Here is a 27,232-nt window from a genome sequence, read left to right on the forward strand (position 1 = left end):
TTGAGATCTCTACTGAATTTTATTCCTACTGAAAAATCTTAAGGTACATTCAGAGTCTTTGAAATATAAAATTCTTTTTAATGTTTTTTTTCTATTTTTATTAACATGCATTCATTGTATGTGGTCACGGGGTCTGGCATGGTATTTCCACACATGCACATAGCCGGCACAGATCAGTTCAGTCTCCCCTCCCACCCATTCTCTGGAAATCACTGTCCTACATCAGGTCAGTGACTTCCAGCTCCCACGTAAGAGGGAGAGCATCTCTTTGTGTCTAGCTTCTTTCACTTGGTACGATATCCTCCCGCCCATTTGTTTTATTGCACGTGGCAGGATTTCATTTTTATAGCTGAATAGTATTCCACTGGACATATACACCCCATTTTCTTTGCCTGTTCATCTGTTGATGGGCACCAAGACTGAGTCCATAGCTTGACTACTGCGGTAGTGCTGTGGTAACCGTGGCATGCAGGAGTTCCTCTGTGAGCTGACTTTTTTTCCTTTGGATACATGCCCAGGAGTGGGATAGCCGGATAACAGGGTAATTCTATTTTTAGTTTTTGAGGAGCCTCCATAGTGACCTTGCTAATTTACATTGCCCCCAGCAAAGCATAAGGTGCTATTTCTCTGCATCTTTATCAGCATGTTTTTTTTTTACAATAGCTGTTATAATGAGTGCGATAGCATCTCATTGCAGTTTTGATTTGCATTTTTTGTGGTGGCTAATGACACCGAGCACTTTTTCATGTATTTGTGGCTATTTGCATTTCTTCTTTTGAGAAATGCTTGTTCTGATCTTTTGCCTCTTCTTTAATTGGCTGCTTGCTGTTGGTGATGGTGCTGCTGTTAAGGCCTTCGAGTTCCTTATGTATTCTAGCCATAGATCCTTGTTCAGATGAATAGTTGATGGATATTTCCTCCTGCTCTGTAGGTTTCCTCCCCGCTCTGTTGATTGTTTCTTTTACTGTACAGAAGCTTTTTAGTTCACTGTGATCACATTGGTCTCCTTTTGCATTTGTTTCCTGTACCATTGGGTCTCTCCAGAAAATCATTGGCTCCACCAGTGTCTCCTGTGTTTTTCCTAGTGGTTGGGTAGTTTCAGGTCTTGCAGCTGGGTCTTTGCTCCATCTTGAATTGGTTTTGTGTATGTGGGAGCGAGCTGCCAGGTTTTGATCTTCTGCATAGGGATATCAGTTTCCTCAGCACCAGTCATCAGTGAGGCTATCCTTATCCAGGGTGTGTTTTGGAGCTTTTGTTGGAATGTGGGGGTTCATTTCTGGAATCTCTGTTCTGTTGCATTGGTCTGTCTGTCTGTTTCTGTGTCAATAACATGCTGCTTGGTTGTTATGGTCTCTGGTATCTTGAAATCAGCTATCATGCCACCTCCAGCTCGGCTCTTTTTATTCAAGAGTGTTTTGACTATTTAGAATCTGTTGTGCTTCTATCTGAAGTTTAGGATTGTTCTATTTCAGTGAAGGATGCCGTTGGTATTTTGGTGGGGGTTACACTGAATTGGTAAACCACTTCAGAGAGTATGGATATTCCAACAATGCTAATTTTTTCAATCCATGAAAATGGGATTTTCCTTTTTTTTTTTTTTTGTCTTTCTCAATTTTTTCATTAGTGTTTTGTGATTTTCAATATAGAGGTCTTTCATTTCCTTGGTTAAATTTTTTTCCTAGGTATTTTTGTTATTATTATTTTTGTAGTTATTGTGAATGAGGTTGCTTTCATGGTTTCATTCTCAACAAGTTTGTTATTGGTGCATAAAAATTACATTGATTTTTGTATGTTGATTTTGTATCCTGCAACCTTCCTGAATTTACCCATCTTGGTGGAATCTTCAGTTTTTCTGTATAGAGAATTGCATCTTCTACAGATTGGGATGTGGTGACTTCCTTCCTCTCTGCATGCTGTTTCTTTCTCTCTCTCTTACCTAAGTGCTGCAGCTAAAAACTTCTAATCCTATATTGAATAAGAGAGGTGAGAGAGGAGACCTTGGTCTTCTTCCAGACCTTGGAGGAAACACTTTCAGCTTTTCCCCATTCAGTACGAAGTTGGCTATGGGTCTGTCACATAAGATATAAAATCCTTGCTGCAATGATTTTTTCCAAGGAATGAAATCTGAGCAATCTAACACAGGCAGGGAGCTCCCCCGATCCAGGGAGCTGAGGATAGAGGACCTGAGCACTCTTTAGATTCAAGGATTCTGTCCTGGGGCAGGAAAGTCTCCCTATGACATGGAAGATGCAGAAGTCTCACTGTGACCTTGAAAGTGACAACCATTTAAAACTTTTAAAGTCTTTCATGATATCATTTCATTTGTTTCCAAACAGCACTTGATGTCTCTGATTCCAAGAGGCACAGAGGCTTAGGGCTCTCTATCTTAGGAGTGTGATGTCCCCCCTCTCCCCGTGAGCCTTCTGCATAGTGCTGGGATGCAGCTGACCATGGGCCACCAGAAGGCCGGGCCTGGGCCCCGCCTCACACATCTGCACTTCCAGCATGAAGTGTGAGCTCCTGGCTTCGAGGGTGAGCTGCTTGGAGCTCAGCATGACCCTGCGGTAGCCCTGGGCAATTCGTGATCTCAGAAGGAAACACATTTATGTAATAATCTATCTGACACACCCCAAGGTATGTGCCTGTGAATCCCGCCTGCGTTTTCAGAAGTGTTGGCTACACCATAGCTGTGGCTGTGTCCACCCTGCAGTCAGGGCCTGCTTGTGCCTGGTGGGCTACTCACCCTTCCTCTGTCCTATGATTCCCCTTCTGCCTGGTATATGTAAGATACCTGCCCAATATCTGCTGCTGGGCCAAGGAAAGCAGCGACCACTTTAAAACTCAGTTCAAATGAACGAACGTCTTTGCAAGACATTTTGGAACAGCAGTGGACAGCACTAAATGTCACCATGTGGCTGGAGTTTGGGGTTCTCTGTGGATTTCAGTTAGATCCTTTGGGACAACTGAGGTTATTTGGAGCGCGCATATCAGAGAGGGAGGAAGCTCAGGGGACCAAGAGTCTCCCTCGTCAAAGTGTGCTGTGCATCTGGCTTAAGACAAGGTTCTAGCTGCAGATGGCGGATCCCTGTAGACTCTCAGTGGCCTTTCTGTTGCAGGGCACCAAGGTCAAGGTGCCGTTTGAAGTCCCCAGCACTCCATCATCTCCCTTTACCTCCTCTTGGTAAAGTATGCCCCTAAATTCCAGTCCCCTCCTTTTCACCTGAAGTAGGACAATGGGCGACTGATTCCCCCATCACCGTTGTGTTCCTGAGTCCCCCTTGACCTTGGAGGCTGCAGGGAAGCCTTTCTTGAGTACCTTTTTCTCTACGTTTCCTTAGTACATGAACATCCCACCGCCTGCCTGTCACCTACAGACATTAGGCTCAGATGTCTCCTGCGCTCTCTGCCTTGACACCCCACACCTCCTTCAGGGATCTGTCTTCTGGCTGAGGCTTCTGAGCCAGGTGACACCTGCCACAGGGTGGTCTGGGATGGAAGGCAGCACTGGTGGTTGGCTATTGGCTGCTAGACCTTCTGCCGGGTAACCCCTTTGACTTCCCATCTTCCCCAAGAGAACATCAGCCCTACCTCCAGCTTGGCTAACGTTGAGTGTGGCTTGACCACTACACAAAGTAGCCACAGGCCCAGGCATATCAGGGAGAGACATCAGCAGTCCCTGCCATCCACCACATCATAATTGACCAAGCTAGGTAGGGACCTTGGTCAGCGAGGGCTGCTGTAACAAGTGTACCACAGACCGTGTGGCCCAGGCAACCAAATATCTCCTTACAGTCCCAGAGTCTGGCAAGCTCAAGGTCAGCCACCTTGATGGCTTCTGGGTTTGCGGAGAGTATCTTGGTGCTGTGTCCTCACTTGGGGGGTGAGAGTGGCAGAAGCAAGCTCTCTGGTGCTTCTTCCTACAGGGTACTACTCCCACCATGAGGGCTCCACCTTAATGATCCAGTCACTTCCAGGGTCTGGCCCCAGAGCTATCACCCCTCCATACTCATCAGAACATGAAGCTGGAGTGGGATTTACACTCCTCAAAGCTCTCCCAGCCTTCCGGTTTCCAGAAGCTTCTCTGGAGAAGCACACAGCCAAGACTGGCCCAACTTGGCCACCCCCAAGGGAGCTTTGGCTTTTGCTTTGACGGGTTCCATTGCCCCACACTGAAATGCTAAAACAGCTTGTGCAGTGTTATTGAGGACTTGTCACCATATTGCATGTGCTCTCTTTATGAGGATCCTGGGGACAGCCTCTCTCTGGTGTCTTTGCCAGAAATAGTTACGATCTTCCAAGCAGTTGGTTGTTTTGTCCTAAGGACATAAGGAGCCATTCGGTCTGCTCTCTGCGCTGGCTCTGGGAAGCCTGCAGTGAACCCCCACTGCCACCAGTAGCTGGCAGGGTGTGGAGAAGGTGACAGGACCCTGGTGCTGCTTCTGTCTCTCCTCATGTCTTTCTTGTCCCTATTTTTATGTAAATTATCACTTGCTTTCACATGTGGATGCTGTGGTAGATGGACTTTGTTCCTTTTTGGAATCAGATGGGTATAAATAAGGCCCGCCCAGCCTGACACTGGCAGGTGTGACCCAGCAGCCTGGAGACAGGAATGGAGCAGGAAGAGGCCAGGTGGCCACAGGAGCATCCGTCACAGAGGGGCAGCTGTCCACGCCGGCTGCTCAGCAAGCCGCAGGTCTCCCGTGTGGCCAGGCATCTGGGGCCTGCTGGGCACATCCGCTCACACTCTGAGTTCCAGGCTTTAATTAGGCATTCTCATCAGAGCTAAAGGACTTGAGAGTCTCCCAAAACTAATCAAAAAAATCATGACTACATGGCTTCTCTGCCACACTGACTTAGACCACGAGAACACGGCCACATTCGAGGTGCAGAGGGAAACACGGGAGGCAGCCCCGCCAGCTCAGTGTCACCCCCAGTGCTGTTGAAGGTCCTCACAGTGCAGGAGTGGCTTGACCTTCAGCCTTCCTTCCAAGGAAGGCATTTCTCTGAGCCTGGTGAGCCTTGCTGAGAATGTGAGCCTTGCTTTGCATCTCAACCACAAAACCAGAGTTCCAGCTTACTCCTTCCCAGGGTGATCTTGTACAGCCCTTTGCTCCTCAGAGCAGGTCACAGAAACCACCCTGAACTGTGTGTCCCCTGTTGGCAGCTATGACTTCTCTGTCACGCCTGCATGGTCCTTCATGGCAGACTGCCCTTCCACTGCCCAGCAGGCCGCTGTGGTGACTCGTGTCACAGGGGTTGGACGTCCACCGGTTCCGTCTTTTCTTGCACACACAGGACCACGCACACACGTGCTTGGCTGCATACCTGCATTCACCCACACACCTCCAGCCCTCCTGGTCTGCTAAGGTGGCCTGTCCCTGGCTTCCAGCCCAACATGGTCAGTAGCAGAGTGGGCTGGAAGAGTGCAGAGCCAGAGAACTGACAAGAACTCACATGTCCTGAGCTCTGGAGCTCAGCCAGGCTAGCCGATCCCTTCAAGTGCAAACATCCGGTAGGCCTCTTCCTTGTGTCTCCTGTTTCTGAAAACAGCCTTGCTTCCTCCTTGGAAGAAAACTTTCTTCCTAAATTACATTATCAACTTGTGCAAGCCAGCATCACCTATGTGCCACTGTGAGATGGCCCCCACAAGGGACCCTGGCAGGTCAGTGGGAAGACTCCTGGAGCTTGCAGTATGAATGGCTCCCTGCTCACAGTCCAGCTGTGTGTTCTACACACATGTGCAGAGGGAAGACAAATCATATGTGGCAGATGAACTAGGAGACCTGTGAAACGTTTTTGGAAAGAATGCTTTCAGCTAAGACCCAAATCACTGACATCTTGGGGAGAGAAGTGCCGTCCTCAGACCCGAATGAAACCATCATTATCTCATTCTAGGATACAGCCTGCTTGCTTTCCCCTTCCAAACATGAACTACCTCACAGACTGTGTCCAACAGCCCAGAAGGTGCTTTATTATTTGAAGGTTGTAGGTGTCCGTCTCTAACGTACTGTTGTAACTGAGGGAAAACCTAATAAACTCTCTGTCTTCATTGGCTTTTAGTTAAATGTAAAAGTCACTAATTTGGGTGTCCACACAGCTGGGTGATCCATTATTATTCTCCCACTAGCTGTGCTGTAGACACAGCTTCTAGGTGGGGGGTTTTGGTGATAACAGCTTCCTGGGTTATTTCAGGGACTGGAAGGTGGATTTTGCTGAAAACGCTGACTCTTCCCGTGGGTCTACAGATGTCTGATGGGTGCCTGGATCAGGATGACATGTCTTGGTATCTTCTTCAGATTTTGTCTGTCTCCTTTGCTGCCTCAACCTTTGGGTCAGATTTCTGTTCAGCTCTACGTGTAAATGTGTTGATCTTTTGAGAAACGTTTTGTCCAGAGCTACACAGCAGGCTTGACTTGACGAGACTTGCCTGGTCTCTCCCCTCCCCTTCAAGGCCAAAGACACCAAAATTAGAGCAAGTGAGACAAATTTCTGCTGAAGGCCACTGGAACAGCACCTAGAAATCTCCTGTCATCAATCCTTCCCCCTTTGCTTCCTTACAAGGCCCCCCACACATACCTGCATCCCACAGGAATCTTCTATCTTCTTGGTTTGCTGGCTTTCCAAATAATTCTTTTCCCTTGCCCCCAACAACTTGTTCTCAAGTCATTGGCCTTTTTGATCAATGAGGAAAGTAATTTGGTTCAGTACCTTTATGATCATCTCACTAGTCTGACGTAGCCTTTCTTTATCTGTCTTCATATGCAATGTAATACAGTATGTTGCATGCCATGGATTTTCTCAATAGGGTATACGCTGCCTGTGCATACAGTAAGTTAAAGCAGAATTCTTCCATGGGTCCAATCCACTTTCCATTCCACCAACCATTCCACCAACCATTCTACCATCCATTCCACCATCCATTCTACCATCCACTCCACCAGCCATTCCACCAACTATTCCCCCTACATTCCATTCCATTTCATCATCCATTCCACCATCCATTCTATTATCCATTCCACTATCCATTCCACCATCCATTTCACCATCCATTCCAACATCCATTCCATCATCCATTCCACCAGCCATTCCCACCAGCCATTCCACCAGCCATTCCCCCATACATTCCATTATCTATTCCTTCATCTATTCCACCAACCATTCTATCATTCATTCCATCATATTAGGATGTCCTAAGTACCTGACAATGTGACATGGAATTACAAAGAAAGAGATGGTAGGAGTGGCTGTAGTAAAAGTTTTTGTGCTTCAATCAAGTGTGAGTGCTGGGTTGGTGTTGGAGTTCATGAATTAGTGAAAATTACAGTACTAACTACCACCTTTGGGGGTTACTCATCACTTTGAATGTGCTGTTGGATTTCAGCCTCACAACAGCTCATTTTATTCATGAGGAAACTAGCTGGTACCAGGTGCACACCTTGAGCAACGTCCAGTTGTAGTGACTAAAGCCCTATTTAGTCACTACTGCTTCCCATAAAATAATGTTCTTCTGGGTTGGCATTCAAATGGTATCTCCAGAGAAAATCTTAGATGAGTTAAACATCTTTAACTATTGGCTCACAACAGGTAATTCCTTGACGCAGGCCTGCAGTGAAGCAGGCCTCTCTCAAAATGAAATTGCCCAGAGACTCTCACATCCACGTTCTTTACTGCTACTCCCTCTACCTCCTGTATTTTCTCTCCTTGTTAATTACACTTTGAATGACTATTTTATTCAGGTATTTTCATTTCTGCAGCTGCCTTTTCTCCTTCCTAAGCTACCTGGAGTAGCAATCCTTTGGAATTTCAATTTCACCCATGTCTTTAATTTCTCCTTTCATTCTTCCCCCTTGCCTGGGACTCCACTGTCTTGAAGAGCATGTACAACCCACCAACAGTGAAGGCTTGCCTCCCAGCCTCTCCTGTTCCTCTTCTCCATGACTACAGTTGGCTTGGTCTCCATGACTACAGTTGGCTTGGTTGGTACCTCTTCCTGGTCTTGCCAGCTCTTTCTGTCTTCTCATCCCTACAAGGCATTTTCCTGATTGACCTCCCAGTTGCTAATGTTCTCTCTTAGGGTAGACTCTGTGTCTTAAGACTTCAAACTATGAGTCATGTGATACCCTCTGGAACCTTGGATCACATCTGCACACAATTTCATGGGAAGTTCTGCAGATCATCCTGGAACCAATCATTATTAGACCAAGAGTCTTCTCTGCAAGCAAAAAGTTCCTGGGTCTTCTGGGTCATTATTCAGAAATACAACCTTCACTCTTCCAAAACATGTTGGCTGTCTCAATGTGAAATTAATTTAGTTCAGATCAGCATTAATCTACTTTTCAATGGAGAAAAGATTTAAAAAGTGCAAGTCAGATCAGCTGGCTGTATTTCATTTTGTCAGCAACCCTCGTGTGTAGAGTTTGAGGGAAGGATGCCAGGTGTCATCTGGCTGGAGCTGCTGTCCAGATTCCATGTAGTTCTTCAACATCTAACTTTAGGTCCCCACAATCTGTGAAATTATCCAAGTTTTTGCTAAATGTGGAACTACGTTTTCATAAACTGTGTGGTTGGGCTGCTCCTTTTATTCCTGTAGACCTTGGGTGCATTGGGTCTGTCTGCTGCCCGGCCACTGAGATCAGTCTAGATCCCCATTCTGCATTCAAGGCTGTGCAGCATCCCCAGGGGTTCGGCTTGCTCCGTCTGCCTCCTCTCAGGCCTGATGACAATGTTGAAGGGGAGGGAGCATGTGGTTTCCAAGGCTGCTCACAACTGCCACTCCATTCCATGCCTGGAAGGGGGTCCTCTGGAAGGCACCTCTGGAAGGCACCCTGTCCTCCCCATCCTGGTCTGCAGCGTGGGTAGACGGTCCACCTCAGGGCTTGGCAGCAGCTCCCTTCCAGGGCCTCCTTCCTGGTGACACTGGAGCACACACCTGGCTCCAGACTTCTCCACCTGCCACCTTCCTAGCTTCCTGTCTGCTCAGGGACGGCCTACAGGTCAAGGCAGTCACTGTCCTTCATTCAGCCTTGGTGTCCATGAGAGAACGACTCCCCCTGTAAAAAAAGACAGGGAGTAGGTGGGAATCAGAGTGGCTGTGGAGGACATGAGGGTCAATGGCGCTGAAAGTTGTGCCCGCTGGGCTGTGCTTTGAACTAAATGTGAGCGTCTTGGTTCTACGGCCCCCCTTGGCATCCCCCCTCTTGAAGGCCAGAGGAGGTCCATGCTGCAGGAAGGTCCCCGTGTGACTTCTCCTCTGACTTCTCACTGCTTGTGCTTGGCAGGAACCTACTGCCAGCAGCGGGAGGTGGAAGCCATCATGGAGGGTGACGAGGACGACAGGGGCTGCTGCTGCTGCAAGCCTGGCCACTTGCCCCACCTGCTCTCCTGCAACGCAGCCTTCCACCTCCGCTGGCTGGCCTGGGAGGTGACAAGGACACAGTATATCCTGGAGGGCTACAGCATCATCGATAACAACGCGGCCACCATGCTGCAGGTGTTCGACCTCCGCAGGATCCTCATCCGGTACTACATCAAGGTACAGCTCTGCTTCCCCACACTTGTGCCCAGCGAGTACTGGGCGGGGTACCAGGTGATGGTGGTGGTGGTGGGTGTGAGCAGCTCCCAAGAGCTCTTCGGAGAACTCACTGGTGCAGTTTGTCCCCTGCTCCGTATCCGAGGTCAGGCTGGCTTTGGGCAGGAGGGTTCTCGATGCTTCTCGTGAGGGATCCTGCAGGGGCTGGTGAGCCTGTATCCGCAGCCTGCCTCAGCCTGGGGCGTGGCACTCACAGGCACCTGCTTTCTCACCAAGCTGCAAGGCGAGCACGTGGTGGTGATTATCAATCTAATTGAGTCACAGTGTCATGTGTGACATTCTGCAGACTGTCCACTGTAGAACTAGAAATTGTTTTTAAGCTCCTGATTAAAATTCAAAATAGAGTTGCTTGGTCCAGTCAGGACTGGTTCTGACAGCCTTTCCTCCTCACTCCTGTGGAGAACAATAACATCTTTTTTCAGTTGCTTAGAAAACGTACAGTTTGGGCTGAGTCTCCTGGAGGAGAGTCCTGGGACGAGCGAGGAGGCAGTCTAGCTGGGCTGAGACGTTTTCTGAAGGCACAGGGATGAGCCAGAGCAGCGTGGAGGAGAAGTCTTGGTGCTGGTCCCCTTCCAGGGGTGGGGACTGCAGGGACATGCATGGGGGGAGCCCTGCACAGGCCACAGAGGGCACCACAAGTCAATCCAAGGAAGCAGCAGAATCACTACAGACAAAACTCCCCCCACCCCACCTACAGAGGCTGGGCCAGGTGAGATGAGGGGATACAGACCAAAGAGATACCGGGAGCCCTGCAGTCTCAACACTGCAGAGGGCCACTTTCAGAAGTTTGGAACAGCTGCTCTGAGGGGTCCCAGCATCCGCTGCAGAGGCTGCAGTGTACTGGGGACAGAGGTGGCCTTTGGAGTGGGGAGGGCCGGCTGCTCCTCCTTCCCACACGGCCTGTCTGCAGCACCTGCTCCGTGGTAGGGTGTGAGCAGCAACCCTGCTCCAACTCCTGGAGTGCATGCAACAGAGTGCAGGACTTCAGATCCAAACTTCCTGCAGCACTAAGTGCTGAGTCTGACCTTGGGTCATCCAGGAAGGTCAGGGAGGCGGCTCAGGCAGTTCTGGCCTGGAATTCTGCCATTGTGTGGCCAGCTCCCTCCAGGTCCCCCTTAAGAAGGATGCTGCCAGGAGCTTTCCTTGCAGCCAGTCCAGCAGACTTGGGGTGCCAGGTGTTGGACTTGGCGGTGGCACATACGCGTGGGAAGCCTCCCTCTCATACACAGACGGAGCTGGGCCGGCAGCTCTACCCCAGGGGTCCTTAGCCACCAGGGTCCCCCTGGCTCCCACCCCCACCTTTTAAGTATGTACATGTTCCAAGGTACCAGTGCAGGGCCTAAAGGGGCCAGGTGCCCCTAGACAGGCTCCCAGAAGTTGCCACAGCTGCCCTGCCGTGCCCCTTGCCAGACTATTGATCCAGAAAGGTCTGGAAAGTGTGCTGTGGGCATCCTTGAGCCCGAGTGAACCTGTGTGTTTATGGAAGAGGATAAGTGGCAACCAGCCACCTCTGTCGTCTCTCTCCAGGAGAGAGTCCCCTATGCCCCTCTGTCATCTTCCTCCAGGAGAGCGTCCCCTGCACCCTCCTTTAGTTCTTAGGAGGCAGCAGGATGGGCAGGAAGGGCTCCCAAGGGAAGCACATAACAGGGCGCCCAAACCCTGTTTCTACCCTGTGGTGCCTGCAGATGACCTTCCCATGGGCCAGACGTGTGGACTGGCAAACTCCACACCACAGGACCTGCAAGTTGCCACACATGGGAGACCAGGCCTCCCAGCTGCCCCTGAGGATTTGGGCTACATGTCTAGTCCTGCTAACGGAGGCTTCCTCCCTCCTTGTATGAACTTGGCATTCACTAACCTCCTCTCCTGACCCTGGGCAGGTGTCCCACCCCTGTGCTTCCTCAGATGACCATCACCATCTGACCGACAAATCCAGGTACGGTGCAAACAGAGGGAGCTGAGGAGGCCCCAGACCCTGCCAGGAAATCAGTGGCTTGTGGGGAAACAAGACCCTTGGCTCTCTTATCTAAGAAAAGCGAGTGAAGACCTCCTCTCTCTGGGTGGGAGAGGCACACTGTTCTCACAAGGCACTTCTCAGGAGCCAGGACGGACCCCAGCATCAGGCTCCCCCTGTGGACTCTCAAGTTCATCTGGAAGTTCTGACACTGTGGGCCTGGGGTGGGCCTGGGCCTTGGTTTTGTTGTTTGTCTGTTTGTTTCCTCAGTGGTTTGAACACCTCTAGGCTCAGGAATGAGGGCAGACATATCTGTGCTCAGGTTACACCATCAGCACTCAGCAGGGTGGGGAGGGGTGGTCAGCCGTCCTGGCCTCACCGCTTCCTGCTCATTCGTGTGGACACTGCATGGCCCGTGCCTGGAGGCCACTGCTGGACACAGCTCTGGGGGCATTGCTGCCCTTCCAGGGTGGCAGCTCACAATGGTACTGGTTGCCAGGCATGGATGGAGGAGGGCTGCAGAGGTGGGGCACACAGAGCAGCAGCTCTTGGGGAAGGCAGAGCCCAGTTGCGTGGCTAGCAGAGCGCTGTCTCCATAGCTCTGAACTGTTCCAAGGTTTGAGAGCTTGGCCTTGTCCTTTTTATTATCTTCTTGCTGGACAGGCAAATTGAAAAAGGAGAAGACTTTGAAGTAATTCCTTCACACAAAAGGATTGTTTTATCTTCCAATATCCTGGCTCCTTTCTCCCACCCTCCATGAGTGTATTTGAAGTTACCTCCTCCCTGACAACAGGAGGTTTTCCCTGGTGTCCCCTCCGTCCTTCTTGATCTGTGAGTGCTTGAAACCCTCCTGGTGTTGTGAACCAGCCTCCTGCAAGGGCCCCGCCTGCCCGCTGCCTTGTTTCTGGGCAGCTTCTCACTTGCTGTGCACACTGAGGCGTGAGGCCCAGTGCCCTGGAGGAACATGCTAAAAAAAGCAGCTGGGTGGACTGTGCCCATCTGTGATGATGAACCCGGAGCAGCCCTGGTGTGGCAGGTACCGTGGGCAGGTCCTGCAGGCCCCTGTGCAGCTCAGGTGAGGGCTCCTTCACTGCCACCACAGAGGGATTCCACAGAACTTCCTACGACAGGCTTCCTGCTGGGATGAGGGGGACATGGGCCCCAGGTGCTGTGCTCGGGAGCCGCAGGGAGCCGGGTGGGCTCCACATCAGCTCTGCAGGGTGGCCAGGCCTGGGGCAGGCTCTGACCTCTGCGGTCCAGGGTCCTCAGGAACCACTCTGACCTCATCCTTGTGGGTTCTCTTAATTCCGCCCTAAAAACAGGTGAAAGGCAAACCAGGCAGCGCCTTCCATCTGCGCCTACCTAGGGCATGGCTGGGCAGGTGGGGACTAGACCAGATGGTCACAGGGCCACGTGTTCACAGGGGCCAATCTCTATTCTTCCTTTGTAATTAATATTCATGTAGAAGCTGAGCCTGGGGCCTGGGCTCAGGCCTGGGCATTGCTGTAGTCACAGAAGATTGCTCTGAACCCAGGAGACGCCTGAAACCACAGATAGCACCAGCCCTGTGGGGGCTCAATCCCGGGCACAAAAAAGAAATAAAGAAAATTCTGTGCATATTGGACGTAGCTCTTCAGCATGCCCAGGTCTGCTGCCCCGTAGGGCCCAGGTTCTGTCACAGTGTTATTTCCTCAGGCCAAGGACTGGCCTTTTTGAAGAGTGAGTTCCAGAAACCACAAGACAGCTTTTCATAAAACTGTGACTCAAAATAATAAGCCTAAGGGCAGCTCTGTCCCCACTGGGACTCACAAGCACAGTGTCCATCCTGGGGACAAGGGCTGCTCATGACATCACAGATGTTCACTCCTGGGTGTCAGGGTTAAGGTGCATATGTGTTACAAGCTCCATCCTCTCAACCATTCATAAGAACTGTGTGGTTTCGGTTCCTGGAGGAAGGGTGGCCTGGCCTGGTGTCCTCGCAGCCAGTGGGGGCCCAGGCAAAGGACGCCTTCCTTGCTGCCCTCAGAGAGGCAGGGCCGGCTGTCTCTAATCACAGAAACCCTGCTGTGGTCTTCTGTTAGCATTAAGTTCTCACCTTCCCTTTCCTGGGATGTCTGGGAAGAGAACATTCTAGAATGTCTCAGGCAGTTGGCTCTGTGCATTAAACCCAGCAGACACATCAATGATGCCGTGTGTGGGGATTTCATGGCTTGTACTTACCCGAGTCGACTTACTTTCTGAGATCTAAGGAAGTCTGAGAACATCCTCCTGGCATTCGAATGTCTTGAGAGCCAGGTCCTGTGGGGGACACCTGTGACTCAGGAGGCTGAGGCAGGAGGTTCGCAATTCAAAGCCAGCCTCAGCAACTTAAGGAGGCCCTGTCTCAAAAAATAGAAAGGGGGTCTGGGGATATGGCTCAGTGGTAAAGCACCCTGGGTTCAATTCCCAATACAAAAAAAAAAAAAAGAAAGAAAGAAACAAAAAACAAAGACTGGCTTGAGCGCTGGGAACCCCTCTCTCTGCAGAGCATCATATACTACATGGCCACCTCGCCCAAGCTGCCCTCCTGGGTGGAGAACGAGTCCCTGCTCAAGTCCCTGCAGCCCTTCTCGCAGTGGCACCACATCGAGCGGGACCTGGCAATGCTCAACGTGAATGTGGACGACGACTATGTGCCGTGCCTGCAGGGCATCACCAGGGCCAGCTACTGCAACGTGTACCTGGAGTGGATTCAGTACTGCGCCGGGAAGAGAGAGCAGGTAGCGGGGCTGATGCTGGACCCAGCACACGGCAGGGACCAGGCCGTCACGGTGCCCCTTCTCATACCCCAGGGTAGAACAACATTATAGAGGAGAGGGAAAAACATACTTGGTCAATGTTAATGGAACAGTGAAGCCACACTAACTGGGAAATGAATGTATCTTGCCTCTGGCGAATGGTCTGGAAGGTATGTTGTCCCTTTGCGCTATGTTCAAGGCCGGCGCAGCGGTCAGCCTCTGTGATAGTGACAGGATATTGGAGGGTCGAGGAGCCATGCCCCTGGCCCAGGCCCTAGATTTTGAATGAGTGGTGGCAGAGAAAGCAAGAGGCAGACCATGCTTTCTCCAAGTGAGACAAATGTGGCGATTCTCAAGCCAGGCTTGGCCTCTGCTGGCCAGGCTGTCACGATCTGTGGCTTCTCTGCTCCTCAGTTGTCTGTCTCAGCTTCCTCATCAAGGTGGCTTGGCTTCAGTGTCCTCGGTGCCCCTATTAAAACTGATTTAGACCACTCTTGAAACTCAGCTGTGGATGGTGGATTCCTGCCATTCCCAGGGCCCTCCCCAAGGGACAGGAGGAGGCCCTCTGTGTGGGGTTTGTGGAGAGCTCAGGGGTGTCCCCTGTAAGCACTGCCATCTCCTTGACCTGAAGTGCTACATTGGAAACCTCAGAGCGTTCGATCAGAAGCCCACAACTGAAAAGGTTTCTCTCTGAAAGGAACTTCCCCATTCTTATTTTTTCCATGTCTGACCACAAGTGAAACTTGTCCAGGAAGCCAAGCTCCTGGGCAGGGTCATGTTGGAGGGGCCTGGGTGACCATGTGGCCACCTAAGGTCCCCTCTGGCTCCACACCTGGGGGACTGCTGCTGCCTCTGGAGCCTGTGTGGAAGCTGAGTTCATACCTTGCTCTTTTACAGCCTTCAAAGGCCCTAGACAGTGACGAGGATTCTCCTCTGGTGACCCTGTCCTTCGCCCTGTGCATCCTGGGGAGGAGAGCTCTAGGAACCGCAGCGCACAACATGGCCATCAGGTACCTGGGGACACTGGGCCTTTCTGGACTGGTGCATATATCCCTAGCTCACGTTTGGGCTGATTCTGTCAGTCATTTTCTTCAAACTGAACCTCTTGTCTCTTTCAGCTACTTCTTTCCACAGTAAGTCAAGTTGGGCCTGCCAGTAGACATTTTTGGTCACTGTGATCTTTGGGGGCACTGGATTTGGGGACATCATTAATACAGTCAGTTGAGACCCAGGAATCCTGAGTTATAAGTGCCCCAGTGCTGAGAGGGTTCCATGAGATGGTGCATATGAGCCTGGCAGAGGTGATGCTCAGGAGATCTGGTTCCTTTCCTGCGATTCCTCCCCTCCTCCCCTGGTCCAGATCCCCATCCCCTTGTCCCTGCAGGGCTTTGGGAAGTTAGTACCCTCTCCTGTTTTTGATGCTCTCTTTCCACTGGATCTCCCCCCGCCTCCAGGGGTAGAAATAGCCCAAGAATCTTTGGTTCAAGAATGAAGACACATAAAGCTCCCTCCTGGCCCCTTCCATCCTGTCACTCAGGCAGCACCCTTCACAACACAGCGGTGACCACGCCCACCATCTCCATCTCTGCCCTGCTCCTACTGCACCAGTCAAAGGACTGGCCCATTCCATCTGTCACCTACACATCGCCCAGATTAGGGACGTGGCCCTGGCTCCTTCATTGGTATTCAGCTTGTGGCCCCCAGTCTGAGCCCCACTCTGTTGGAATTGCCTTCATTGGTGGCTTTCAACCCTAGACACACACAGAAGTTTCCCAGGGGGTCTTGTGTATCCCGGTGCCCAGGCCCTGCCTTAGACTGGTTGACTCTGGCAGAAGCTCTGGCTGGAGCCATACATCATTGTTTTCAAGCCTCCTGTGATTTCAAGATGCAGCCAAGGTTAAGGACCACACAGTGCTGGGGCAGTTAGAAAAGAAAGGGGTCTTCCTTTTGCCCTCCTGCCCTGGTCCCCCTCCCAACTTGGTTTTTTTGTATTACACTATGAAATGGTGCTCTGCAAAAGGGCTGTTTTGACATTTGAATGAGTGATTGTTATTAGGTTGATGATAAGCTTGTAAAGGCAGAACCCACTTGTCCATCCTTCTGACAGCCTCAGCCCTGGGTGTCAGGTGGCCGGCTCCAGGAGACTGGCTGTGCTTCCAGGCCTTTCCTGAAGGCGGCGCTAGGAGCCATTACTGAAGGCAAGGTGTTCAAGGTGTGTCCACTGAGTGGAGCACAGGTACCAGGTGAAGAGCTGTGGGCCTCTCCCCACCTCTCTCTGGAGTCAGTGGCCTGGGGTCACCAGCAGGAAGAGAAGGACCCCAGTAGTTCGGTTTGTGACATCAGCAGTGCTTTTTCTCACTGCTGAGAGCTGCCAACTGCCTGTCCCTACTACTTGTAGATAAGTGCTCTGCATAGGGTCCTCTCACCTGGCTCAGCCTCACCCTGCAGCCAGCCATGCCCTCTGTGGCCAGCAGGGACTGCCTGATTGCTGGAAGTCTAGCAGGAGCTGGACATAGGGGTGGCCTGGGGCCAGCTCCTTTTCACACCCTAAGTTAAGGACAGCATTGGCAAAGGATCAGGCACCTAAGTTTCAGAGTGAGCCTCAGATTTCCAAGCCCTTGGGCAGATGGTCACCTGAGGTTACCTGAGGTTACCTTACACTTTTTGTTGGATTAATGCAAAGTGCTTTATGCATTTCAGGTTTTCCTCCTAAGTGGTAAATCAATGCTGCAAATACTGCCCAAGCCATATCGAACACAGTGTCAGGCTGATTCCATGTGGTTCTCTGTATCCCTGGCCACATGCTCCTGCTTGTCTGGCCTTCTTTCTTCCCCCTGATTAAAAGCCATGCTTATTGGGCTTTTGTGACTCTGTTCTTGTGGGCTTTTCTTTGTTTACAATAGCTTCTCACACTCTGCTTATTGCAGACACAGTGAGAGGTAAATCCAGGCAGGCTCTCCATGTCCTCGGGAAGGCCTTACTAGCTCCAATTGGCTCCTTTACTGAAAGGTCCTGGGACCCAGGAGCATCTGATCGGACTTGTGGTTCTCACCTTGTCCACACCCTGGGCCTGGGGTTCTGTCTACAGACCCTAAAGAGATGCTTTGGTTGGATGTTGGGGAGCTGTTCGGATGCCCTTGAGGGGAACCGTGGCCTGCAGCACTCACCTGTCTTTTGCCCAGTGCTGTGCTTCATGTTTCACATGCGAGTGTTCCCTAAGTTGTTTTGCTTAAAAAAAAGCGGGGGGAGAGGGTTCCAGAATTGAAAGATTTTAAACTTAAATTTCATAGATGTCTTTAGAGCATTAAAAATGAGGTTTCTATTTCACCTCTCCCTCTTCCTGGTCCCTTTCCTCTACTCTACTGGGGAATGATATGGATCATATCATTCCCCATTGTCCCAATATTGTCCAGTATTTTTTTTTCAGTATTGGGGACAATATTGTCATATTGTGGCATGTGTGAATATGTAACGATACTTCCCACTGTTGTGTACAACTGTATGCACCAATAAAAATATGGAAGAAGAAAGAAAGATAAACAGGATTTAAACTCAATTTGGTGTCAGAATTCAGATTCTAAGCCCAATTTTCTTCCTTACTTTATTTTTTATTTTAATTAAATCCTTATGGCCAAGAGCTGTCTTTCATTCACCTTTTCTTCCCTCATCCCCAAGTACTTTGTCAGTACCTGGTACATGATAGATATGCCACTAACATTTGTCAAATGGTTGAGTGAATATTGGCCCTATGATCTCAAAAGGATAGTTTCTGTGATTAGGCTAGGTAGCAAGGGTAGAGAGATTTTGTAGATGAATTAGGGTCTTTAATCATTCGACTGAGTTAATCAAAAAAGAGATCATCTTGGGTGGGCTGACCTCATCAGACTGCTTGCTTGGACTATTGGCCTCGAAGGAGCAAAGAGCCATACTGTGTGGAGTGGCGTGGTGGGAAAGAGCAGTGCCTCTGGGCCTAGCTTCAGTCCTATGCCACAAGAACCCATCTCTGCCACAGTCAGAGAGAGAAAGGAAGGAAGGAAGGAAGCCCTTAACTTCAGACAAGATCGTAGCTGTGACTGACACCTTGACTTTAGCCTAATAAGACCACAAACAGAGCGTCCAGCTGAACCCATGGACAGACTCCTCACCTGTGAAAACTGGGAGCAGTCGATGTATGTTGCTTTAAGCTCCTAAATTTGTCATAATTTATTAGAAACAGTAGAAAATGAGTTCAAGTCCAGTGTAGTTCAACATGAGATTTGGGGGTTTTGTTGAATTCTTAGATCTGCACGTTACAATGATTAGAAGCATGAACAGGCTTCGGAAGACAGAAGGCAAAGGGCTAAGGGGAACTGTGTGTAGAAACCTGCTCATTTCCCCTTGCCCCTAAGTCCTCCTCTGGACCTCGCCTGTTAGGAGTTGAGACCCTCTGTTCTACCATATACGGCATCCATGAAAACGAGTCTGCCCCAGGTCCAATTATGTTTCATATTTTCTGTTTTCTTCCAGATCCCTGCTGCTATTCTACTGCCCACCATTGATGTGTTCTTTAATATTTTGATACGTTTTTGTCTATATAATGATCCCCATAAAATGCAGTGTTACTGAGCTAGTGTGTGTGTGTGTGTGTGTGTGTGTGCCCTTAATTTACATAGTGCTAGGTGTGATACTTTTCATTCTAACTTATTCTCAAACTTATGATTTCAAGATGTCATCACAGATGTACAGTTAGTTTGTGGTGTTTTATTGCCACTATTGCCGAGAGCGCATCTGTTTCCCTAGTGTTTGGACATCAGGTGGCTTCCAACTCTTCAAACACATCTGCAGGTGCTAGGGGACATGCTTGGGCATGGTATGATGGGCCATGGGACAGCGCTTGCCTGGGTTGATAAGTACTATTGGGTGGCTCTCTGGGATGGTGTCTGCACTCCTGTCAACAGTATGTCGGAGTTCTGGCTCCCCATAATCTTACTAGAATTTAGTATCACATGATTTCTAGTTCATCCAATTTGATGAATGCTCAAGTCTTACCTCATTACTCATTCAGGGCTCCCTTCCTGTGACTTGCCACCTTCCTTTGCCGGCCCTTCCTTCTTTCCTTCCTTCCTTCCTTCCTTCCTTCCTTCCTTCCTTCCTTCCTTCCTTCCTTCCTTATTTCCTTCCCTCCTCCCTTCCATACTTCTTTTCTTCTTTCCCTCCTCTTTATTTCAGATTTATAAAGGTTTCTTATATATCTGACTCTTTCTTCTAGGCATTGCAACTATTTTCACGCATGTAATTAATTCTTCATTTTTTTTAGGGAAGAATTCGTATTTGTTTTTTATACAATACTTTTGTGTATTTATTTATTGTTTTATGTGGTGCTGAGGATTGAACCTAGGGCCTTGAATGTGCTAGGTGAATGCTCTACTGCTGAGCCCTTAATTCTTCATTTTGATGGACCAATTTGCCTTGTGATTTGAGACTTTAGGACCTTTTTTGCAAAGTCTTCTCCAGCCCCTTATCACAATTTTTTTCCTTTCACATTTAGTGTTTTATTTAATCTGTAATTCATTTTATGTACGAGAGCATCAGTTTTATCTTTCATTCTATATCAGATCAGTTTCCCTCAGCACATTCAGGTAGCGGTCTGCTCATCCCCACTGAACCTGGTCCTGCTGTGCCCTATCAGGCGTGGTCAAGCAGGGGTGCCCAGCTGTTTCTGCTGCATTCGTCTACTGGCTTCTGTACTAGTGCTGTGCCGATCTTTAAAGAAATCGGTAACTATGTCCTGTGTGTTAGATTCAGATCCAACAAGAAGCAGAAACCCAGATGGAGGTAGGGCAGGAAGTCAGTGATTAAGAAATGCTTGTGATCTATAGAGCTGGGGAGCACCAGGACAGACCACAGTGCCACCTTGGCCTCAAGTACAGGAGACACCAAGGACAGGCTGGGCTGGCCAAGGCTATAAGGCGAGTGCAGCAAGGTGCCCGGAGGATGCCAAGGCCAAAGTGACTTTAGACTTATGCTGTGTCCCCAGAGACAAGCTCACCCTATGAGCCCTGCTGTTCGAACCTCTGGCTGGGAACGAGCACACCCTTGGGCATGACACAAAGGTGGCAGCTGATTTCAGGGTGCAGCTGGGGAGGGTGGGTCCATCACGCCTCGTCAGAGGGCTGGGAGGCCTCCTGCTGCTCCCCACCAGGTGGTCTGCTTGTGGATTCAAGTGTGGATGCTTTAAGACCGACAAAGTGATTCCTGGATCTTAAAATAAATTTTAGAATAAGCTTGTCAAGTTCTTAAAAATATCCTGATGCACTTTATGTTGGAATTGTATAGACTCTGAACTAATTTGGCAAGAATTTGTGTCTTTAAAATGTTAAACTTTGCCATTCAGAAACATCATGATTTTTTATTCAGATATATATTGTATAGTTTTTGTGGTTTCAAAAATTCTTCATGAAGCCTTGTGCATTCAGTGAGGTTAAACTTGAGGTGATTTGGAAGATGAATGGCTACTGAAAAGACTCGTCATCATTTATCTGGTGTATTGTCCCTCAACACAACACTGCTGTGCTCTCTTTATATTTAATGTGCAGGAAAACATCCAATGACTTATTTTCTATTCACACTCTGTCCTGCATCATTTAAGTGGACGAGCTTCCTCACTTTAAAGGGGCATTATTAACATAATACCTTCTCTATCCAGAGCGCTTAAGAGGGCTAGCAAATGAACCAAAGTACTTCAAGTGCTTCGTAAATGGAAAAAGGCTATAGAGACTGGAGTTTTCACAGGGCTAGCGCAAAGTTAGTGGTTGAGACATGCTGTGAACCTTGGGTGGGGGAAAAGTGAGGTTTGGCTTGGGCTTGAGACCATCTGTTTGTGAGTCGCTGAGCTTCCTTCTCTTCCCAGCTGGCTACTGCTTTCATCAGGACAGGAGACTGGTATTTTTAGAATTTGGGGAGTGCTCGCAGATGGTGGTCTTTGCCTTCAATCATTGACAGGATTGTACTGTACCATAGTAGATCTCATGGGGAAGCACCCATGCTTCCTGAGTCAGGCTCTGTTATGACATCATGTTCTTTTACACAATGGTGAGTTTAATTTACTCATACTTTTTTTTTTAGATGGATACAATCTCTTTATTTTATTTGTCTATATTTCTCTTTTTTTATTGTGGTGCTGAGGATTGAATCCAGTGCCTCACATGTGCTAGGCAAGTGCTCTAAGCCACAACTCCAGTCCCAATTTGCTCACATTTTATTAATTTTAATTCCTGTTCATAGCAGAGAGGCTCGTCATCTGGCGCCTGTGTGTGAGTGTATATGGACCTGTCCTGGTACAGTTTTTAAACCAGGAGTGTGCCCAGGTGGACTTTGAGACCCAAAGCATCCTCCTCACACATTCCATATCAAAGAGTTCTGATGGCTTTTGAATATAGTCCCCTGATAAGTCTCAGGCACCACCTGGCTTAAGCTTCAGCCTCTGCTTCACTTGACTGATGGGTTAAGGAAATGTTTTGACTTGACAAAAGCTTTGATGGACAGTTCTCAAGAAAGAAAATAGGGAGGATGAGTAAACAGTCATCTTAGCTGATGTGCTGAGCAAAGTGGACACAGCAGGGAGACACAACACTGGGCTAGGTAAAGCCCAGTGTTAGCCTGGAGGAGGACGGGCCAGGGCAGGTGTGCAAGCCACACTGAGCATTTTTTAAACTTGAAGTTGGGTACATCTTCCTTGAGCTGCCCCTGCTGAAGAGGGCCATAGGCATGCTGGGAGCCCTCAGCAGGAAGCCAGGTCCACTGGCCCTGAAGGCCACTGAGTCGTCATTCCCACCTATCAGGCCCAGTTCTCAACTCCCCGCATCAGAGGCAGGGAGGTAGGTCCCAGCCGATGCACCACTGACCAAGAAAAAGGTCAGGAGAAGACCCCACGTTTTACAGCCCAGCTGGTCTGTTTGCAGAAAGAAATTTGCTGACTCTTGGAGCAGATGAGGCTTCCAACAGGACAAGACGTCACTGTGAACTTGATCTTGAGAAGTGATAGCAAATGAAGTCAGGCCAAACTGCACCCTGCCAAGCCCCGACATGCTTCCTAGAGACAGGAGGTCGTCACGTCACCACGAAGCCTTCCTCACACCCAGTAGACTGCGGAAAGGAGTGCTCTCCAGAAACCCAGCCGTCATCCCTGCTCTTCCTCCTGACCTTCGGTGGGAGACGAGACCTCACACTGGGGCCAGCTGTCGTATTGAATCATCTTGCAAAAGAGATAAAGATCTCTAGCCAGAGTAGGGTTGGAAATTCAGATGCCAGAGTCTAGAGGAGAAAGAGAGGTAGTGAGAGGATGCAAGAGCCTGCCTCAGGAGGTGCAGTCGGGTCATCAGGACACACCTGGAACCTGGGAGCTGGGGAGGTATCTGGTTAAAGGAGAGCGAAAGCTACGTGCTGGGTGTGGCTCTGTGAGGAGGCGCTGCCCAGTGTGTGCAGGGCCTGGGTTCCAGCCCGAGCTCCGCAGGCTGTGAGCAGAGTGTGCACATTGGCTTAAATGTGATGAAATGGCTGGGGCTGACCTGGAGGTGAGGCACATGATGCCCGCTCTGAGCTGGCCTTTAAGAAGATGTCCCCAGCTGCACATCCTAAAAGCAGCTGTGTTTCCTGGAGAGGTTGGTAGCCTGGGGCTTGCTTCTAAGCTGCTTCAGTGTGGCATGAAATCCTGAGTGATCATTCTCACTATCAAGTCCAGTTTGTCAAATTCTTCCAGTTTGCTCTTCTTAAACAGAGGGGTGATAATAATATGTCCTATGCAAGATGATATGAGCCTGTGGGATGGGAAGCACTTGCAAATCCACAGAATCCACAGGTCAGCAGGAAAACGTAGGCTGTCATTCCTCCTCCGGCCTTGCTTTGCTGGTCATCTGGACCATGCTGTTTGTTTGAGGAACCATAACAGCCATGGAAGTGGCTGTGAATCCTGTGCTCAGTTGCTGGATTCTGTGGAGGGTACGGGAACTTGCCGCAATCCTGGGCAGGGACATGGGCTATGATGCAGGTGGACGGGCATAGGCACTGAGTGTCCCCACAAACAGCAAGCTCAGGAGAACCAGCCTCTGACACACATGACTGCACACGTTCTGCAAGTGCTGTACCTGGGGCCATGAGCTGCCCATCAGGAGAGGCGTGGTAGCATTCATACACACGTGGGCCAAAGTAAGCAAGTTGTCCTTGTGCTGAGGATGCCCTGTGAGTCCTGCAGAAACTGTGCCCATGTCACATGTGTTTTCCCCAAAGCCTAAAATGTGTTAGGGCCTGACCCCAAACAAAGATGCAGACAGCAACCCTTCTCCAGCCCCGGGCCATCTCCCTCCAGGCTGCTCTTCTTCCCAGAAGGAGCCAGGCTCCTCAGCAGCAGCGCTGCAGTGTTTGGGGCTGGAGGGTCCCCACAGTGCCATCCTGTAGCGGCACCCTGACCTCCACTCAGGGGATGCCAGGAGCATCACTCACAGCAGCTGTGACATCAGAGATGTCCCCAGATGTCACCAACAGCCCCCTGGGGCCAAAGTTGCCAATGCTTGAGAGGGTGCAGGATAGATAGGTCAGCTGAGCTGGTTAGTGACCTTGAGCAAAACTGAGGCTCAGAGGACCCAGCGTCCTCTCTCTGGAGCAGAGCTATGAGGACCCCAAGAGCAGCAGAAGTTGGGATCCTGTCTGGCTGGCCGTCTCCTGATCGTCTTCACCATGAAGGAGTGGGCACTGGCCAGCCTGGGTGGACTTGGAGCTACAGTCCAGGCAGAACGGGCTCTGCAGGCAGCCTCCAGCCAGAGGACCGAAGCACCATGCTTCCTCTCTGCAGCCACCCCAGCTGGTGGCATCCAGGACGGCAATGGCGACAGGTCTGCCAGGCCACTCAGTACCGGCATACAGTAGCCTGCTCAGCCGTATGTGCCCGCTGTTCCAGCTCAGAGGACTGATCTCAGCATCTGCCGCTCACAGTCAGCTTCAGGCCTGGTGTGCTTCTGGAGCCATTTTGATTTTGTTATAATACTGAGCACGTTCCTGTTCAGGGGGCATCTCTGGCCGCAGTCCTCGTTCCTCCACATGTGCACATGCTCTCTAACGTGACTATGCGTGCGGGGGTTTCTTTGGGCCCACCTCCCACTCTGCCCTGGAGTAATCCCAGCATCAGAGCTGGGGTGTCCTCTCTGCTGACTGCCTGCTGCGGGGCTCCTCCCTCCTCGGGTGGGCCGAGTGGGGCTGCCCTGTTTCCCAACCCTGACAGACCCTCACACCCCTCTCTCCCAGCAAGGACAGAGCCCATTCCAGCTAGGCTGGGGCAGGAGCCGTCATTCCTCAGCGATTTCCTGTGAGCACCATACCCAGTAGTGCTGCAGGTGTCCCAGAGCCCTGCTTCCCGCCACCCACCCCGTCCTGCCCGCCTCTTCATTCTCTCAAGAGAAAAAGGCAGGTAATGAAACAACTTCCTATAGGATATCTCCATCTGTGAGGCCCCAGGCTGGGGCTGCTGAAGGTCATTCCAATAGCACAGCATTGAGCTCCACACCGTGTCCTTTCCTGGGAGGACAGAAAGGGCGACTGACATGTGCACTCAGGCCTCAGGTGGGGGCTTGAGCATCTGAGCAAGGCTCCGTGGAAACCTGGTTTTCCCAGGAGGAGTAAGCAGGAGCGAGCCACCCTGCAGACCGGGCCACTCTGCCTGCGCCTTGCTGTGCCTGTGGGTGCTGCGAGTGTGTGGCAGGCCTCTGTGCACTGTACCCCTCCCACATCTGGAGGGCTGCTGCTCTGGGCCTGTATGAGGCTGGGTGCACTCGTAGCCTGGTATCCCTGACACTTGCCCGAGCAGTTCCCCACTTCAGTGCCCAGTGCCCACCCCAGACAGCAACATCTCCAGATGTCTTGGTGAGACTGAAGCAGGCCTGAGTCATGACTGACGGTCTCCACTCCTGGCAGTAGCCCTCCTGCTAGGCTGCCAGTCTCACCTGCCCCATGACTGCCTCTCAGTGCCTCCCAGGTGACGGGCTGCTGCTCACAGCCCCAGGAAGCATTTGCTCTGCAAGGCAGGATCCTCTAAGCAAGGCAGCTTCCAGCGTCTCCTTCTGGAAGGTTCTGGGCTCTTCAGGCCACAACACCCTGAGCCCTACCTGACCAGCCCAGCTGCTCCTACTTCCCAATCTGCTCTGGTTCAGAGCCTCAGCATCTTCTCAAGGGAGTTCCAGGAGGAAATGAATGACGATGGTATCTCTCAGGGTGAGAAGCTAAGCCAGCAGTCACTGGGACTGTTCCCTGATGTGAGGTCTAATGTGCTGCGTGGGTCAGACTTCGGCTCCATGAGCCGGCTCATTAAGTCCTTAGGAGCAGAGGTCCCTGGAGATTCTCGTCCGCCCCTGCTGTGGGGATTCTCTTGTCCAGTCCAGCACCATCCAGGATGCTGTTTCCTGTACTTGCCTCACAACTACCCCTCAGGGTGTTGGTAGTGACTATGCAGAGTGTAGTAATAGAAGTAAGGGGTGGACGCAAAGAGGGACTGTCCTCGGGTGCAGAAGTGGCATTTCCAAGCCCACTCCCATGTCAACCAAAACAAAGGCCCCGTCCTTGAGCAAGTTCCCCAGGGTGGCAGCCCTGTCCCCACCCAGGTACCGCTTGGTGACCTGCGGGTAAGCACAGCAGTGGGAGCAGCTGGAAATGGGAAACTAGGCCCTACCCCAGGCACTGGACAGGGCACGCTGGGGATGAATGTGCTCCCAGAACCCACTTCAGTCTTCCTCTCTGAGTCTGGTTGTGGGATCCAGTTTCTGTTGTGAGTGGCACAGTCCACAGATAACACCCAGGGACACAGGTGCAGCTTGGCCGGCATGGTCCCCTCCTGAGAGAGAGGGCAGGGGCCTGGGGTGCTTGGCCTGCTGTCCTGAGTGCATAGGTGGGAGATGAGGGAGGTGGCCCCACACTGGGCACCGACAAGGAACCCGGTTCCAGGACGTTCATACTCTGAGGCGAGTCCAGAGTTGGCTCCATTCCCTGACGGATTGGCCTACATTATTAAGATAGTTCTTCAGTGGGAGACTCAGGCCTGGTCTTAATGACAGGAATCTGGGCAGGCCCGGTGGCAGTCAGCAGTGACCACTTTGTCTTGCAGCCTGGACGCCTTCCTGCATGGCCTCCACGCCCTCTTTAAGGGTGACTTCAGGGTGACGGCACGGGATGAATGGGTGTTTGCTGACATGGACCTTCTGCACAAAGTTGTCGCTCCTGCCATCCGAATGTCCCTGAAGCTGCACCAGGTAAAGAGTGCAAGCCAGAAGCTGCAGAGGGAAAATGGCCTTGGACCCTGCAGGCCCCTCTTTCTGCAGGGCACTGGGGACGCTTCCTTGCTTGTGACTCACAGTGAGGCCACCAGAGAGTCTTGGCATTGGCCAAAGATGATTTGCCCTGAGGAGCTGCTAGGAGGAGGGAATTGTCCCCAAAAGAAGAGAGGTCCTGGCCAGGATCAGAGTGCCCAGCCCATATCTGATAGGCCCAGGGGTCTGTGTCCTGAAGCTCCTCCCTAGGACATTCCCTTGGTCATGGCCATGAGATGAGGGGAGGCAGACGGGTGGAGGCAGAACATAGCTTTGGAGGCTATCTGCACTGACCCTGACCAGCAGGGCTGCTGACGGGCCCTGGGCTCCCCACACCAGGACCAATTCACCTGCCCAGACGAGTATGAAGACCCCGCGGTGCTCTACGAGGCCATCCAGTCCTTTGAGAAGAAGGTAGTGATCTGCCACGAGGGAGACCCCGCCTGGAGGGGCGCCGTGCTCTCTAACAGGGAGGAGCTGCTAACTCTGCGACATGTAGTGGACGAGGGTGCCGATGAGTACAAGGTGGTCATGCTGCACAGAGGCTTCCTGAGCTTCAAGGTGATCAAGGTAGGCGCACCTCCCC

At 50.9% G+C, this 27,232-nt stretch overlaps 1 protein-coding gene across 3 annotated transcripts in view; it reads left to right on the forward strand.

Moving 5' to 3' along the window:
- Positions 1 to 27,232, forward strand: part of Pcnx2 (pecanex 2) — a 175,663-nt gene that overhangs the window by 138,723 nt on the left and 9,708 nt on the right. For all 3 annotated transcript variants that reach the window (XM_026412957.2, XM_026412947.2, XM_077802720.1), the window contains 5 exons: positions 9,279 to 9,532; positions 14,069 to 14,302; positions 15,218 to 15,330; positions 26,445 to 26,589; positions 26,986 to 27,216. In XM_026412957.2, the coding sequence (XP_026268742.2) occupies positions 9,279 to 9,532; positions 14,069 to 14,302; positions 15,218 to 15,330; positions 26,445 to 26,589; positions 26,986 to 27,216 (977 nt within the window). The remainder of the gene's footprint in view (positions 1 to 9,278; positions 9,533 to 14,068; positions 14,303 to 15,217; positions 15,331 to 26,444; positions 26,590 to 26,985; positions 27,217 to 27,232) is intronic.

This window comes from Urocitellus parryii, chromosome 9, assembly GCF_045843805.1.
Source record: "Urocitellus parryii isolate mUroPar1 chromosome 9, mUroPar1.hap1, whole genome shotgun sequence".
NCBI lineage: Eukaryota > Metazoa > Chordata > Mammalia > Rodentia > Sciuridae > Urocitellus > Urocitellus parryii.